General features: G+C 35.4%; 2 protein-coding genes across 3 annotated transcripts; both read left to right on the top strand.

The window, feature by feature from the left end:
* The first annotated feature begins 4,388 nt into the window (after positions 1-4,388).
* Positions 4,389-11,712, top strand: LOC129322811 (SPX domain-containing membrane protein At4g22990-like). Of its 2 annotated transcripts, none has more exons than XM_054969218.1 (12): positions 4,389-4,615; positions 4,707-4,786; positions 5,541-5,599; positions 5,710-5,830; positions 6,062-6,373; positions 6,471-6,575; positions 6,727-7,181; positions 7,517-7,818; positions 8,537-8,709; positions 9,965-10,155; positions 10,412-10,545; positions 11,069-11,712. In XM_054969218.1, the coding sequence occupies exons 3-12, from the start codon at positions 5,547-5,549 to the stop codon at positions 11,305-11,307; spliced, it is 2,085 nt and encodes a 694-aa protein (XP_054825193.1). In that variant the 5' UTR covers positions 4,389-4,615; positions 4,707-4,786; positions 5,541-5,546; the 3' UTR covers positions 11,308-11,712. The 2 variants fall into 2 exon arrangements, with proteins under 2 accessions (XP_054825193.1, XP_054825192.1); XM_054969217.1 differs by having other exon boundaries at positions 4,697-4,786.
* Positions 11,713-14,122: 2,410 nt separating this feature from the next.
* Positions 14,123-17,294, top strand: LOC129321902 (protein HOTHEAD-like). Its single transcript, XM_054967867.1, has 6 exons — positions 14,123-14,388; positions 14,486-14,828; positions 14,912-15,213; positions 15,329-15,714; positions 16,356-16,921; positions 17,030-17,294. Exons 1-6 carry the CDS (start codon positions 14,304-14,306, stop codon positions 17,073-17,075), a joined length of 1,728 nt encoding a protein of 575 aa, XP_054823842.1. The 5' UTR covers positions 14,123-14,303; the 3' UTR covers positions 17,076-17,294.
* Positions 17,295-17,925: the final 631 nt, after the last annotated feature.

The raw sequence follows: 17,925 nt of genomic DNA, 5'->3' as shown, positions 1-17,925 counted from the left end.
CACTGGCAAATACATATGCTGTCTTGTTTTCCCACGTTTTATATCATCCTATTTAAACCGTATATTCTTCTGATTTGGATTGGAAGTACTATAATGGTTAGGTGCGTGTGTTCCTAGCAAACATAGTCTTGAACGAATCAAACGTGTTCTGCAGAAGGAACAGTACTATCGTGAATTGCTGGCCATAATACCTTTCTTAATGACAAACTTCTTCATTACATGTCTGATTTTCTGAGTTTGTCACTGTTAAGCGAAAGAACAAACGTGGGGGGAAAAACTGTGATGATGATTTATGGGCATATGATGAGCACATTGAGCACTACCTGGTGATTTCTTAGTTATAATTAGGGCGATGAATCAACTGAAAAAACCAGAACAGAGAAAAGATAAGATAATGACCACCGTTAACTTATGTTTAGCCTAGTAATCATGAGACTGGGACCATGCAACATGTGGGAGGTGGGTTGGAACCTATTCTGGTGTCTGGTCGGACCCATCCACACACATCATATTTCAAAATAGTTTTTGAGCTTAGAATGGGCTCAGTTTCGTCTTAGCATGTCGCGATCAGATTGGGATCCTGATAGTAACCAACGCACTAATGTTTCAAGACAAAAATAACAGTACCTCCATTATCAATAATGAGGCTATGGATAAAATGCACATATCAATTGACACCATTAAAAGTAGTTGGTGCCTGAAACAGACCTTTTTCTTTCCCAATTTTTCCATCATTACTCCACACGCATGAGATAATGCAGTTAGAATGAATTGTAGTAGTTTTGAGCATTTCTAAGGAGTATTATTAAATATTCATAAAACGTTGCATTGTATCCTACATCCCATCTTATATACATACTTCCCCCGGTCCCTATTTTAGGGTATTTGTAAAAAAAAAAAAAAATTATTTGATCTTTAATATAAGTCACCTTGCAAGAGGAGTTTGTGTGATATTAATTGTTTTATTTTGAATATGTCCTTCTCAATTTTCAATGAGGATATTAAAAATATTTATCTTTTAAATTTATGGTAATTAACTAGGAGCGGAAATGGTAATCAAAACAATTTTTAGATAATTTTAATAATGCAACTAATTGTTTTGGTTCTTGTAAGTTAATTATAGGTGACTTATAATGAGGACTTGAGGGAGTAAGTCATTTCTAACTAATTTACTAAAATGAAGAAAAATGGTTAAATTTTGTTGATGTTCTTAAAATTTAGACCATCTTTCCGATGTTGCCCTTGATTAATTAACAATAGTAAGTTCTAATATAATTTATTTACCTCTTCTAACATATTTTTCCACCATAAATATATACTACTTGTTGGTATCAAAGGTATTGTTACCTTATAAAAAGAGAAAAAATATCAGATAATTTAAAAATTTTAAAAAATAATTTATAAATAGAATCATGTAAAATAACATACAAGGCTATAGCCTATAACACATGGAGGGAGACTTTTAATTTTATGGCCATCTTTTTTTATTCGAGTATTGTCAAAGTTAATTAAATGTAGTTCTTGTAAAAATGTTTTTTACATTTATATTTTTTCTTAAATGATTATAATTTTTTTATTGGAATCAACGTGGGTTGAAGGGTGTGAACCTGATGGTAATAATAAATGAAGTGAACCGTGCAATATTCTGTTTGTGGACGTAGACTAAGACCACTTTTGGGGTGTTAGTTTTAAGTTAATAACTGCAAGTTGGCTTTACTATAATACATGAGTGAGCATATTCGGAAGGCTCAGGGCCTTGGGGCGATTGAATGTGATCTCTTGGATCCATCCATTGCAGAGACACAGATGTTAGTGTCAGACTGAAACACTGTTTGGTGTCGTTTTGTGAGCCATCTTTATCCGAGAAGAGTGCTGTCCGGCACATGTTCCTTTGACGAACAGTCACTTTCACGGCTCAAGAGACGGCCTCCATTAGTGGCTTGTGTGTATTGCCAAGTACTATAACCCCACTTGGTCTTGCACTTGATCGCGTGGTTCTGGTTGCACACTCACTCGGCTCGGCTCGGCTCAAAGCGCTAACCCACAGTCTCACGCGCGTTGTGTTGTGTTCTTTTAATTTTGATGAAATGTGTCTATTAAAAAATAATTTATCTGTTTAAAAATAAAAAATATTTTTAAAAAAATTTAATATTATAAATTATAAAATATTTTTAATTTTTTTATGTTTAATTATTATTTTTTTAAATTATTTTTATTGATAATAATTTTATATTTATTATAGAATGTGTAATAAAAATAAATATAAAAATATATAATTAATTTAAAAATAAATAATTATTTTATTGAAAGATGAGATTTAATTAAAAATATATTAAATTAAAAATATAATATATTTTTAAAGAGAGGAAGTATTAGATAATAGAGGGTGGATGATGCAATACTTGGTTGGTGTTATGCTTTGGAGTGTGTTGTGTTCTTCCATTTAGTGACTGACAAATAAGCAACCGACAATAACAAATAGCCTAGCCTTCACTCATGCCTCACGTTTCAAAACGGTTTTGTTGACTGAGGATGAGATTCCTCTCTCTATCAAACTAAAATAACATAAATATTTTTTTATTTTAAGGTAGAATATGAAAGTTTAGATTTTTTTAAATTTAGTTAATTAATTCATATAGATTAAGAAGATTTAGTTAGTTTTTTTAAAATTGTACTGTTTTAGTTATTTATATTATGGTGTATTTGGATTAATGAGGATTTAAGTTTGAACCTAATCTCTCATTTGATTACAATTTTTTTATTGATTTAGATGTAAATTCATTTTAAATTATAATTTATTTATAGTTTAAAATTTTCTCTACACCTTAACATTTAAAATTATTACCTTAAACATCTTGTTCTCTTTATATTTTTACCATTGATACTACCATGATTTTCATATTTTTTTTCTTATCTCTTGTTTATTGAAAATATAAATATACTCATCATTTTTAATTTTTTTTCAAACATCAATTCATCTCTCTTTTTTTATTTGAAATTTTTAAAGTATCTAAACAAATAAGTTTAAATATATGAATTTAAACTAGAGTTTTCAAATGTAGAATTTTAAATTTAATTCAAATTCATCAATCTAAACACTACCTTAAAATATTGTGAACATAGTGTATACATAATTTAATAACTTAACTATATATAGGGGTAGTTCAGAAAATATAAAAAGCATAGGAGGCAGGGGAGATTAGCCTCTTGCATTTAGGAGCAAGACAAACCCCCAGCCAACTCCACGTTAAAGTAGTGTTTTTTCTTCTCATGGCCAAAATGCGTTAGAAAACACAGTTAAACTAAATTGATCAATTCATGTTTTAGACTTACCTTCATTTTTTTTTTCCAATTCTACCTTTATTTAATGTCAGTTTTTTTGACTAAAAATTAATGTCAATTTTATTTGCTAACCTTTAATAAGAAATGTCACATTTACAGCAACTCATTCCATACATTTAATAGGAGTATATTGAGAAAAATATTAGATACTCTTCCAATTTTATAATTGTCTTATTAACACAAACAAATTACTCTCTAAAATTTTGTGCTATAAATATGAATGGAGGGAGTAATTGTTTGCATGTGCAAACCTCTTTTATTATTGTTGTTTCTTTTAAAAGGATTATCATCCTATGAGCAATAATGAAAAATAGAAGGAAAATGTAAAAAATTGATAACGGCATTTCATCCCCATGTGACAATGTGGAACAGTGCCATACAGATAAGTTAGATCAAACGAGGGGAAATATAAAATATTTAAAAAATGACAAAAGCTTTTTTGTATTTATATGTGTATTTATATCGAACTTCCTAAACTTAAACTATAGTAATGTACATCCTACATCAAGCATGGCGGCCATACCGCTAAATATAAAACGACACGCAATTCTTGAAACTAATCTGACTTCAATCTCTCAGGCTCGCTTCCTTCACCCATAGTTCGTAATTTGTACTCCCAAAATCACATTTACAAACCTCTAAAAAATGTTTTTTATTAATATGAAATTAATTATTGTTAAAATAAAAATAATATACATTTTTTTGGTAATCTTTGTCTGTGAATAGTATTTTTTCTTGAATGCGCTTTTTCTATTTCAGTTTCTTTCACGTGCCGCCATCCTGGACCTCACGACCTTCACTTCAGAGACAAAGTCCAAGTGCACCTGGAGTCCTGGACCCTTGGTCTGCACATGTGGTCTCAATCTGATAATGATGCCATTACTATTATAAAAATATACTTTTAGTTGATTTTTTAAATTTCCTATTTTCCCAAGTCTCCATTCATTCATTCATTCATTCACATTCATTTCCTAGATTCCGATTCCGTGACAAACATTGATACGGCTTCGTATCGGCTCCGTTCGTTAGCCAGCTGGTTCCACATCCTTTCCATATATAACGTCCCCGCCTCCGTTCAAATCACGCTCTCTTCTCTCGCTTCCTCTCTTATCGAATTTTAAATCCTTTCTGGTTTTCAGTGCTCAAGGTTTCACTCTTTAGCAAATCTTGCTTATTCCTTCTTGTCGATATCCTTCTCCATTTCATTTGCGTCCTGGATTCGTTCTTTTGTCAGTGTTCGTTGATTGTCATCTAAGTGGAGCGTTTCGGTCATGTAATGATAATTTTACTAATTTGGTCTTGCTCTTCGCATCTTGCACGTTCAATATATTGATGCTCTGTTTTGTTTTGTAAGATTCCTGCAGGCACGATCTTGTTTCACGCGGCTTGTTTTCTCCAGCATCAAACCAGTGTGTTATTGTCGGGCACCCTGTGAAGAACCGCGGTATGTGCCGTTGATTCAATTTTATGATTTGAAAACGTCTTTCAATTATTGGAAGTCCGTGTTGCGTATGAGTTTTGTTTCGGGGACGCTTTCTCTTTCCGAAATGATTTGGCGTGGGCCTCTTTGAGTGGAGTTGATAAGCCCGTATTCTTGTTCTAGTTTATTTAATGTTGAAAGTTTGACTTTGTGACGGTTTCAAGTCTATTCGGTCGTTGTGAAATTTTTGCGAATAAGTTTTGACTCTGGACTATGGCCGGTTTATGCAGACCATAAGTTAGCCTAAGCTGAACTTCTTTTCCCGTGTATTTAAGTGACATGGTTGATTTTAGTGGTTTGGTGTGTGCATGTTCGCGTGTTCTAAATTCTTGCCTATCTCGGAGAGGACATTAGAACTTCGCCTGTGTGCCAATGAATATTTCAACTGTATGCCCTCTATAATGATTCCCGCTTTTGCATTCGCTGCGATAATTTTGCTCGGTAGATACCTGCTTAGTTTGGGAGAAAAGAAACAGGTTATATCTTGATTAGGCGAAGAATTATTTTGTAAACTCTCAGAGCGAGTTTGCTGATTTGAATGTTGAATTCATGCCATTATGTGTCAGAGATGAGACCAATTTTGTTCATAATGAACTGAATCTTGTGGTGCACATAATTAATAAAACCATAAATACATGAATGTTCCCTCCGCTTACTTTTTTTCCCCCATATTGTTTTCATCAACTTCTATGAAATGACCTTTTTTGTGCAATTTCAGAGAGAGATGGTTGCCTTCGGGAAAAAGTTAAAAGAAAGACAAATCCAAGAATGGCAAGGGTATGTTTGTATGAGACAGTGACAAGCTTTAAGTCAAATATTTGTCACACTCACAGATTTAGCTGTCAGTTCATATGTATGCATATTGATTATTTTGGATTTTGTTTTAGATATTACATAAACTACAAATTAATGAAGAAAAAAGTTAGACAATATGCTCAACAAATTCAACTTGGGACACAAGACCGGCGGCATGTACTCAAGGATTTCTCAAGAATGCTAGATAATCAGGTGTGATATCTTCACTGTTCAATACATAAAAATGACTCATTTATTGTATGAAATGTGGACTTTTCCGCTGTCTTTAATTGCTCAAACTAGATGCTGGCTATATGAGAAAATGACAACCTGAGAAAACTGAATCATAGCCGTTGTCAAATGTAGCGTTTTATCAAATACTGTCTGGCATTCTTTCTTTGTGTCTTACATTTGTTTCACTCACTTCCTTTTTATTAAATTCAGATCGAAAAGATTGTCCTTTTCCTGTTGGAACAACAAGGGCTTTTGGCAAGTAGGATAGCTGAGCTTGCGGAGCAGCATGATGCCCTTCAGGAGCAGCCTGATATATCCAAAATATCTGAACTACGAGAGGCTTATAGAGCATTGGGACAAGATCTCCTAAAGCTTCTATATTTTGTTGAGATCAATGCTGTTGGTTTGCGAAAGATTCTGAAGAAGTTTGATAAACGCTTTGGCTACAAATTCACTGATTATTATGTTAAAACTCGAGCAAACCATCCTTATTCTCAACTGCAACAAGTGTTTAAGCATGTGGTAATATTTCTTTTTTAAACAAATAGAGCGTGAGCATAATACAATGTATTTGATGTCCTGTATGAAAGATGTTGACTGAGACACATGGAGTTTGCAGGGGATAGGAGCTGTTGTTGGAGCCTTATCTCGCAATCTTCATGAACTCCAGGACCGTCAAGGGAGTTACTTATCAATTTATGACCAGCCTACTCTCCCCCTTCAGGTTTCCTTTGTTTTTCCTCTGCCTTAATTATTTATTTATTGATTTTGATTTGGCATTTATTTCAGAATATTTTTAGGCACTCCTTAATAGCTTATTAATTAGTAGCAATAAGGTCAGTATCGTCCATTATACTTAATTGAATTCATTGCAGGATCCTGTCATTCATTCAATAAAAGCAGCTGTAGACAGGTTGACTCACTCAACAAACTTCCTCAACTTTATGGCACAACATGCATTCATTATGCAAGAAGACCTACCAGCTCCTGCTGAGGAACATGTCGATGATCAAAGATACAATTTTATGTCACTTATTCTGAACCTAGCTAACACATTTTTGTATATGGTCAACACATATATTATTGTCCCTACAGCGGATGATTACTCAATGAGCCTTGGAGCTGCAGCAACTGTTTGTGGTATTGTAATTGGGGCAATGGCTGTTGCGCAAGTGTTTTCTTCAGTGTATTTCAGTGCATGGTCTAATAAATCGTACTTCAGACCTCTTGTATTCAGCAGCATAGTTCTTTTTCTGGGCAACACTATGTATGCATTGGCTTATGATCTCAATTCAATATGGGTTCTCTTACTAGGTCGTCTTTTTTGTGGGTAAGTAGTCTTCTATTTCCATTTATGGTGTCATGTGCCTTTATTCATTTCACTTTAGAAAAGATTCAATACATCTTTTCCCCCGTATTGTCACAGTTTTTTGTGATCCATTTGGTTGTCAAATAGGTACCTTTGTATGGGATTATTGTCATGGACCAAGGAATTTTGTTATTTACTTGAGATGTATTCCATGAATATGCAAATCATCATCATTTGCACTAGGATTTAGGAAAGTTGAGGACACATTTTTGTGGGTTAGTTTTGTACCTAGGAATGTTATGAGATGTTTTCCACGTATAGATGTTATGGTTAACCAATATGTTAATTCATTGCAGATTGGGCTCTGCCAGAGCTGTTAACCGGCGTTACATCAGTGATTGTGTCCCTCTTAAAATCCGCATGCAAGCATCGGCTGGTTTTGTAAGTGCTAGTGCTCTTGGAATGGCTTGTGGCCCTGCGTTAGCTGGCTTACTGCAGACAAATTTTAAAATATACAAGCTCACCTTCAACCAAGACACCTTGCCTGGGTGGGTTATGTCCGTTGCTTGGCTGGTATATCTAGTTTGGTTGTGGATCACTTTTAAAGAACCTGTCCATGACGTTGAAGAGAATCACGTACCTCATCAATCTAATGCTGGTACTGTTCTATGCCATGGCCTTTTTGCTGATGATTCTTGCAATGATATTATTCCCTGTCAACAATGTGCTTTCATTGAAATTATCACACCTCTAATTTCACTATTCTATTCAAATATGGTTCACAAATAATGCGGGAAAAAAGAGCTTGCTTTATACATGCTTCTTGCCACTCAAGAATGCAGACTGATCCATGCAGTTGGGTTATGGGACCAAAGTACTCATTAACAATTTTAATTAATTTATTTTATCAGTCTACATCCTGTTTGGCTTAATGGAGCATAGCAAAGTTTTAAATTATATGTCTTGTCCCCTCGGTTAGCATTTATTTTTGTATTTGTTGTTGTCCCATTTCATTCTCAATACCTTTGATGCAACGTTGATGAGTATTCTGTTGACCATCAATGTAATGGATGTCACAACTACTAGATTAATTGAATGTGGATTTGCAGGGGCTTATCCTTAGAATTTAATAAAGGCCTCTAGCAATATTTAATTATTTATGCTCTAAATCATATCTGGAATTCTATTTCCAGTGAATCAGTATAACTTCTGCCATGATATAATACTCTAGAAATCGAGGAGAAATTTAAATTGCTGATACGGATAATGAGTGACTTTTACCTCATTGTTTCATATTACATGGATTTTGTATTCAAACAATGACATTGTTCATTATGTTGGGCCCCTTTTCTTATTCTCTTTATTTTGCTTGGCAGAAAATGATGCTCTTGAAGAAGGTGTTAAACAACCTTTACTGATCACTTCAGACCACAAGGAAGACGAAGATGCTGAGCAGGACTGTGATGATAGTGAAGAAGCTCCAGAGGAATCCCGTAAGCCTGCCACTTCAATTCGATCAGCATACAGACTACTCACACCCTCTGTAAAGGTTTGTGGCAGCCTCTAGATGTTTCATTATCGACCAATATTATGTTGTATCCTTTTCAATTGATGAAAATCTGTTAAGATGAATATGTTTCGTGTCATTGTTGAAATTTTTTTAAAAGAAATGATGCATATGCGAAAGTATACAAGTAGAGCTTTAACTGTCCTGTCAAAAAACTGTTTGGAAAGCTATAGATGACAAACCTAAGGGAAATTAATTGTTTTGGGATAATGTGACAAAAAAGTCAAGTAGAGCATTTGATTGGTTGCCCCTATCGTCTAATTCCATATAAAGTGATAGTTTGATGAAGCTCTCAAAGACATGTTTTACAATCAAAATTTGTGGTATAACAAAAATCTACATCCTTCTTATGCATTTATTAGTTGTAAAATGCCATAGAACTTAGAGAAGATATAGTCGAAGGGAAAATTAGTTGACACAAGTAAAAAAAAAAAAAAAAATAGACGTTGATATATGATAATTAAGAGTTTATTAACTATGCATACATCATTACAATATGTTAACTGCTTGTGAAATATCTTGCTGCCACATTGCTGCCAGACTGTTGTACATATTGAGTAGGTTTTGGCCAGCTTATGATTAGGTAAGGTCATGGAACGGAATTTAATTGGAGTACTTTGTAGCAGTGGTATTAACAATTAGCATGCTAAAACAAACACTTGCAGATCTAGAAATGATTTTCTGATAGAGTACCACGACCTATGTACAGTAGAGGGAGTAAGCAAGAGTGGAGGAAAGCTAATGCCATGTCAACAGGGAGAAATTAGCAGTTGTAAATTAAAATTAGAGCTAACAGTTTCTTTAGTATTTTAGCATTAGAGCAGCAGTTATTTAGCACTTAAGCATTACATTCCATGTTCTCCATGTTTACAGCACGCGTACTCAGCTAGTAGTCAGTTATCATTTGCATTTTCTTTATTAGTTGTTATAGAAAACTGGGTAGAGGGTGTCTTTGGACTATTTGAACTTGTATATGGAGATTCTCCTTTGTCCATTTTAGTAGTATTTTCAGATTCTGGCATTATTTTGTTTGGTAGAAGTTCTCTCTGTTTCTATGCTTAAACCCAGATCTTGCCATTTTCATGTAATTTAACATTCCTATTGGAGTGAATTCTTTAAGATACTGTTTCTCTAATTTGATATTGTAATCTATTAATATCCTCCACATTTGTGCTGGAGATTGTTAAATGAAAATAAGGAATGTGTTTGCTGACCAAAATTTCTGTAACATCTTCAGGTTCAGTTATTAATATATTTCATGCTCAAATATGCAATGGAGATTTTATTATCAGAATCTAGTGTCATCACAACATACTACTTCAACTGGTCAACAAGCTCGGTAGCAATTTTTCTTGCTTGCCTTGGCTTGACAGTTCTTCCTGTAAATATTGTTGTGGGAAGCTATATAAGCAACATGTTTGAAGACAGGTAACGTGCAATAAAAATCCATGCTTCGTTTAATATTCACCCATTAAAAAATATATGCCTTGGATCTTGCTTTGAAAATGCATTCTGTTACATTGTGCATGTTAATGCATGAGAGAGTTTTTTTTTTTCCCCTTAAGCTAGCGACGAAGGTTTCACTTCCCTTTACTTTTCCCAGATCCATGTATTGAATGTTGAAGTTGTTGAAATCTTTTCCACATACTGCTGAGAGAACATTTGTTGTCGATTTCTTTTGTAGGCAAATTTTGTTGGTCTCAGAAATTATGGTTTGCCTTGGCATACTTCTGAGCTTCCATTTATTCTTTCCTTACACCCAGCCACAATACATCTGTTCAGGTCTCCTTATGTTTGTTGCCGCGGAAGTCCTTGAAGGTATGATTTTAATACTGATTTTATTATCTATGGTAATAATAAATATAGTAATATTGTGAAGGTGCACAGGAGGGAGGTTGTTTTACTCACGCCGGCAAAAAAGATCAGATAGAATGCTTGTTAACTGGTTTGCTTACTAGGTTTGTGAGATGGTTGTTGAGTTCATGTTCATTTACACTGAGCTTCATGCTCCTGTACTTTGATCTTTAATCTCTATTTGGCTTGACACCTAGCTTTTTAATTCCAATAAAAAAGCATACAATTAAGAACTCTCTATCAAAAAGGTAGGTGCATTCAGTGCATTGTACAAAGTCTGGGTAAGCTAATACTATTTATGACTTGTGAACAACATGACTCGTTATAAATCAATGTAAAATATATTCACAAGCAATAACTCAGACCTCAAATCTCTAATTTTATATTACCTCACAAGTCATATTGATGTTCTGCATGATTCTAGTAATCTGGAATGCTACAAAGTAGAAAAAAGATGGTGCTGTTTACTGATATAATACACTTACAGGGGTCAACCTGTCACTTCTTTCCCGGGTCATGTCATCAAGGCTTTCTCGCGGAACCTATAATGGGGGGCTACTGTCAACGGAGGCTGGGACGCTTGCGAGAGTGGTGGCTGATGCAACTATTACTCTTGCTGGCTATCTGGGAGTGAGTAGGCTCCTTAATATCACCCTCCTTCCTTCTCTCTTCATCTGCATCATCTCCATCATCGCCACCTGCTATACCTACAACTCTCTGTATTAAATTCTGTCTCCTGGCTGCAAATCAAAGAGATTTCCGTGGCGGTCAACGCAACCTCCCATTTCTCATCGTGGCCGTTTCAATGTAATATCCGGCTAAAGTTTCAAGAATTCAACATAATTTTTCCCCATTCAAGTCCTTTGGGCTCCATGAAGTTGCAAAATATAGCTGATCTATCTAGCTTCCCTCATTGATGTAGGTGATGCGACGGTGAATTTTTAGTATCTAAAAGGTACATGAATATCATTTCTTTTGTTTTTATTGTCTATTGATAGAACTCAGGTGGTCATGATGGATTCTCACTAGTCAGAATCAACGGTTAGCTTAATGTCTGTAAGCTGAAAGTGTTTCATAGCTCGAGCCCAATAACATCAGAATCAACATTTAGATTCTCACCTTTTGTCACCATTTTCGGATCATTCTTTTTTATAGATCTATAATCCAAATAAAATGACAAATTGGATGTCGAATTTCCTAGTGTAATATACGAAGAAAATAACATGATAATAATTTACGTTAATCTAATGGTTACAGATTCGAATGAATACAAATGAAAGAGATTGCAAATTGAGAGAATCCGTGTGGTTCATCCTCTTCATAAGCATTCGTATGTATTATCATTATTGGCAGCTAGCTTCCACCTCAAATTGTCAAGAATCATGCACGCACTAGATATACTTACACCAAGATCACTACTCTCCATTCTCCTGAAGATATGCACGCTTCAATGTGTATTTAATGTTAATTGTGTCAAAATTTTTAAATATAAAATCATAGCAAGTCAAAAGGGTATGTTGCCTGGCTTTCTTTTACCTTTATATATTCTCAAATCTCGAATCACAACAGATTTGATTAAAATCATAAATAATTGAAGATATATTAAAAGAAAAAAGTGATTAATAAATTACCAAAAGAAAATCTTAGCATGATCCAACCCAACTCGAATTGAATTTCTTATGAATGATCACATCCCAACTTTATCCAACTCGGTTTGGTTTTTACTCGGTTAAACCAAACCAAGCCTTTGAGCAATGTTAGGAGTAAACTGAGGTGGAAGCAAATTAAAACAAATACTTGAGAGTTAAAAAGAAAAATATTTTCTACCCTTTAATTAAAATAAAGTATTCTCTCCATTCAAAAATATAAGATATTTTTAATTAAATCTCACTTTCAATAAAATAATTATCTATTTTTAAATTAACACTATCTTTTCATACATATTCTTATTAAATATCTTACAATAAATATAAAGTCATTATCAATAGAAGTATTTCTGAAAAAAAATAATGATTGTACGTCGAAAGATTAAAAATACTTTATATTTTTTAACGAAGGGAGTATATATTTGTGTTAAACACTTGTTTGGAGAGCTTGACGCCCTTATTAACTGGTTTGACCTAACTTAATTTAAATTAGTCTAGGTCTAAAAAAACTCCAAATATCAAGGGAAGGTGCAACAAAAATAATTTTTATTTTTTATTAATTGATTGGAAGCGGCGTTCTCCTTAATTGTATAATAATTATCAAGCCCAAGTGTCTTTTATTGGAGAATTTCAATTAGATTTCCTTCTAAGGGACCTAATTACAATTAGTCCCTTGGAGAATTTTCATTTAGGGAGCATTTCAGTAGAGGGCTAGGGAAGTGATATAATAATGAATAAGGCCTGTTAATATCTGAAATTTAAGTTCAATTTAAGAGAGCCAAAATGAAATTAATTTAAATGATGAACTTATTGAAATCGTCTCTATTTAAATATTTAAAAAATAACAGTTAAATTTACGTGTAATGTTAGGGAATCAACAATTAACATTGGGAAATTAATAACTGAAGTTATTGCCTAACTTCAGATAAACTAATTTAACAAGTCTTTTCATTTTTTTAAGGATTAATAAGTCAAATAAAGTAATTTAAGTGTACTACTAGAACAATTTCAGTTGTTAATTTTTCAATTTTAATTGTTATTTTTTTAACATTACATGTAAATTTGACTAATATTTTTTAATATTTAAATAAAGGCTATTTGGTACTTATATTATTTAAATTAATTTCATTTTAATCCTCTTAAACTAAACTAAGGTTTCAAATTTTAATGGGTATTAATTATTATTATGTCGCATCCCAAGTTCACTGCTCAAATATTTCTCACTTTCATTTAAGTCTTGAGAAACTTTGATGAAATTTAAAATCGAGGTGCATGTACTAAAATATTCATCCTCTCTTTAGAAAAAATTCTTCTCCCTTTGCTATAATCGTGGATGCTGGAGCTTAATGACAGAGCTACATTGTTGGCAGTTTGGCACTGCTGGTGGCAGCTATCAATTTGATTGAGCTCCGACACTGACTACTGGCAAGTGGCAAGTCAGGTATTGATAACCAATCTTACATTTGAGCCCATGATCATGGGAACGTCGTCATCGAGCTATTTAAAACTTCTCGTCATCAATATAAGACAAATGCGCGCACAAATGTGAAATCTATTCTCCAAATTGTTCAAAATCAGTTAAATAATGCAATTGTAAATTTTAGAAGTTAATTGTAAATATACTATAAGCCTATTTCCTGGTATTATACTCAAATCTAGAATCTAACATATAACCGTTCGGTTGGGAAAAGTCTACCACCATCTACCGTGCCGGAAGAGATGATTAAAAAAGGGGTCGAAAATTATGAAAATAAACCATAACTAGAAACAAATTAAAGACGCTACTTATACATATTGGAACTGAACCTTTTTTTTTTTTTTGGCATTTTTGTTGGTGTCACATAACCTGCACTTTCTTGCGCGCGCGCCTTGTTCTCCGCGGATGGACGTGAGAAGAACATATACAGTAAAATCTGTTAATTTCGGCGACAAAGACAACGAGTGCTCTTTACATTAGTCAAATTTATAGGAAATATCTGCAGTATATATTATCAAAGAAGAATGGTTGTCTTATTCAGTACAACGCGCGTGTAGCCAAAACCAACCCCGCAGTCGCAAATCCTGAGCTATTCGCTCATGGGTGCTTGCTGGTTGAGGCTCGTTGCTCTCGCTGCTCTTTCTGGCATTTTCTTTTCTCCTCAGCATTGCGCATCACGGGAAGGTAATTAATTATATAGTTACAGCATATATTAAAAGAGTAAAAATTGGGAAGCATTAATTAAAGGAAGACGGGATTTTTCTTGTGTCTGTCGGGACAGGTCGCCGGAAGTATCCATTCATGCGGAGCGCAACGACAGCTCCGAAGGTGTCGTACTACGACTACATAATAATAGGCGGCGGTACAGCTGGCTGTCCCTTAGCGGCGACGCTGTCCCAAAATTACACGGTGCTTCTCCTGGAACGCGGTGGCTCTCCTTACGGTAACCCCAACATCACCGACTTGGCCTCCTTCGGCGTCCCTCTCTCCGATACCTCCCCTGCCTCTCCCGCCCAGCGCTTCATCTCTCAAGACGGCGTCATCAACTCCAGAGCCCGAGTTCTCGGCGGTGGAACCTGCCTGAACGCCGGCTTCTACACTCGTGCTAGCCCTCTCTACGTCAGGTATATTATATGAACATGCATGCATCATCTTCACCTTTATCTATGCATCTTTCTGACTTTCTTTATCGGAATTGGATTGGTAGGGATGCTGGTTGGGACGGAAGGGTGGTGAACGAATCGTACGAATGGGTGGAGCAGTCGGTGGCTTTTGAGCCGCCGATGCGTCAGTGGCAGTCGGCCGTTCGGGATGGGTTGCTGGAGATTGGAGTGCTCCCTTTCAATGGCTTCACTTACGACCACATGGAGGGAACCAAGGTCGGTGGTACCATTTTTGACCGGCAAGGTCACAGGCATACTGCTGCTGATCTTCTCCGATATGCCGATTCCACCAGAATCACTGTGCTTTTGCATGCCACCGTCCACCGTATATCGTTCAGAGTTCAAGGTCCGTCTAGAATTAAGAGCTGCACAGTTCACAAACAATACTACAACTCATTTTCGGATAAACTTGGTTAATTCACTGCTCCCTAGTCACTAATCTGCATCTTAATTTTCAACAGGAGGGTCAAAACCAGTGGCCCGAGGAGTTTTGTTTAGAGATGCGTCTGGGGGGTTACACAGGGCCTACCTGAGATACGGGCAGGGGAACGAGATTATTGTGTCAGCCGGTGCCCTTGGAAGCCCACAGCTTCTGATGTTGAGTGGGATAGGCCCAGAAGCCCACCTCAGGGCCCATAATATCAGTGTAGTGTTGGACCAACCCTTAGTGGGCCAAGGAATGTCAGATAACCCCATGAACGCCGTATTCGTGCCATCCCCTATCCCTGTGGAGGTCTCCCTCATTCAGGTTGTCGGCATCACAAGCTCCGGCAGCTACATCGAAGCCGCCAGCGGCGAAAACTTTGGCCGCGGTGATCCCAGAAACTATGGCTTGTTTTCGCCAAGAGTAAGCATCATAGCTCCCCAGAAAATAAGGCCGCCGTATTTGTTTTTCTTCTGCGGATCCACTCTTTTTTCTATTTAAAAAAAAAAAAAAAAGTTGTTCAAGGAAGTCAAGTCTCAAAACCTCACCAAAGTATGCTTTTGGACCAAAAAAGCTCAAACCCACCAACAATGTTTTCAAATTAATAACAAAATTTAAACCCATAACTTATAAATTAACTTCAAGTGCTTCTTTTGCTTTGTTACTCTTTCTCTCTCTTCATCTCAATTTATGAAACACTTTTATACCAAATCATATATATTTATTAAATACAATTTATAATTTTGTTTTTTAAAAATAAAAATATAAACTTCTAAAACTAACTTTACTTTAATATTAGATTTGTGATAGAATATTAAATAGAAATAATATATAAAAAATGTAATAGTGAAGAAGCATAGTTAATGAAATATTATTTTTGTCAAGTGTTTTATTTCAGGACATTGAATTTTCTAAATATATCTTATAAATTGTAGCAAAAAAGTATTTTGCTGTATCTCGTTTTTTAAGTCCATTTTCACACTTCTTTTGCACGAGCCCAATCAAAGAAGATCTGACAGTGTTAACTATTATTGCTAAGAGGCTTGATTCGGTGACAATTACAGATTGGTCAGTTCTCGAAGGTGCCGCCGAAGGAAAGAACCCCAGAAGCCCTGGCAAAGGCCATACAGCTGATGGACAGTCTTGAGGACGCGGAGTTAAGAGGCGGGTTCATTCTTGAGAAAATAATGGGCCCAATTTCAACCGGGTTTTTGGAGCTCCCAACCCGTGACGTAAACGACGATCCGTTAGTGACGTTCAACTACTTTGAGGACCCACGAGACCTGGAGAGATGCGTCGAAGGCATGAGAATAATCGAGAGAGTGATAGAATCGCAGGCATTCTCGCCGTTCACGTACCAGAATATAGCAGAGGAGTTTCTGGCCAACATGAGTTCAAGATGGCCGGTGAATTTATTGCCGAAGCACGTGAATTCGGCGACGCCATTGGAGGAGTTTTGCAGGAACACAGTGATGACGATTTGGCACTATCATGGAGGGTGCCAAGTAGGGAGGGTCGTAGATAGTGATTATAAGGTTATTGGAGTTGACTCTTTACGTGTTATTGATGGTTCCACCTTTAATTATTCTCCGGGAACTAATCCTCAAGCCACTGTTATGATGCTAGGAAGGTACTTCAATTATCTGCATTTTTCATATATATATAATTAGTTAAGATATTCTTCCAGAATCTATCCATTAATGGTCATTCGGCTGGTTTTTTCTTTCTGATGGTGCAGGTATATGGGAATCAAAATGCTGAGGCAGAGACTTGCTGCTGACTAATGATTAGTGATATTAATTTGATTCTATTATTTCGGGACGAGGTTCATCAATGAGTTTATATGTTAGAGATCACTTCCAGAGAGGTGTAAAAAAGGCAATTATTATTGTAAGAGTTAACAGATTGTTGGCAAAAGCAAAAAAAAGTTAGTAGATTTTATAAACCTTTCAATTTAGACAATACAAACTTAATGAAGATATTCTTTTTGTTACAACTTACAATGAATGATTCCTTTTTTTTTTTTTTGTTTGAGTGAAAGAGGAATAATATTAACAAATATTTACAAGTACAACAAAGTAGCAGCCAATAGATTAGGCTTCATGATCCAGTGATTTAATCACGTCATGGGCTTTAACAATAGAAAAAACTAAATCACAAACATAGGCAATGGTGGCATGTTGCGGGACAACCATTAACTAGCAGCAAAGCCTAGCTTGGGAACATCTACGCAGGATGTGGTCAACATCTTCAACAGAACCATCACAAACATCACAAGCAGCATTAATTCGAAGCCATTCCCCTTCTCACTTGTTTAGCATGAGCAATTCTTCTTGGTTAACCATATGAAGGTTTTAACTCTCTGGATGCTCGGCCACTTCCATATCCAAGTCCATGCTTGATGTTCCTCATTCCACGGAGTTTCTTGAGTAGATCCTAATGCAGAAGCAACAAGAATTCACTGCTATTTGTGAGATTCCAGTAATAGCTATTGGGCTCCTAAGCAAGTTGCGGTGGTCTGGTGACATATCTCATTTACATAATCATGAACTTTGTTGGATAAGTCTGTAGGCAGAATATTAGCAAATGCAATGTTTTTGAGTGGTCCCATATCATCGATCCAGCTATCCAACC

Source organism: Prosopis cineraria, unplaced genomic scaffold (assembly GCF_029017545.1).
Source record: "Prosopis cineraria cultivar Desert tree isolate PC_DT_omini unplaced genomic scaffold, ASM2901754v1 PC10, whole genome shotgun sequence".
Lineage (NCBI taxonomy): Eukaryota > Viridiplantae > Streptophyta > Magnoliopsida > Fabales > Fabaceae > Prosopis > Prosopis cineraria.
This window is presented reverse-complemented; position numbering and strand designations above follow the sequence as displayed.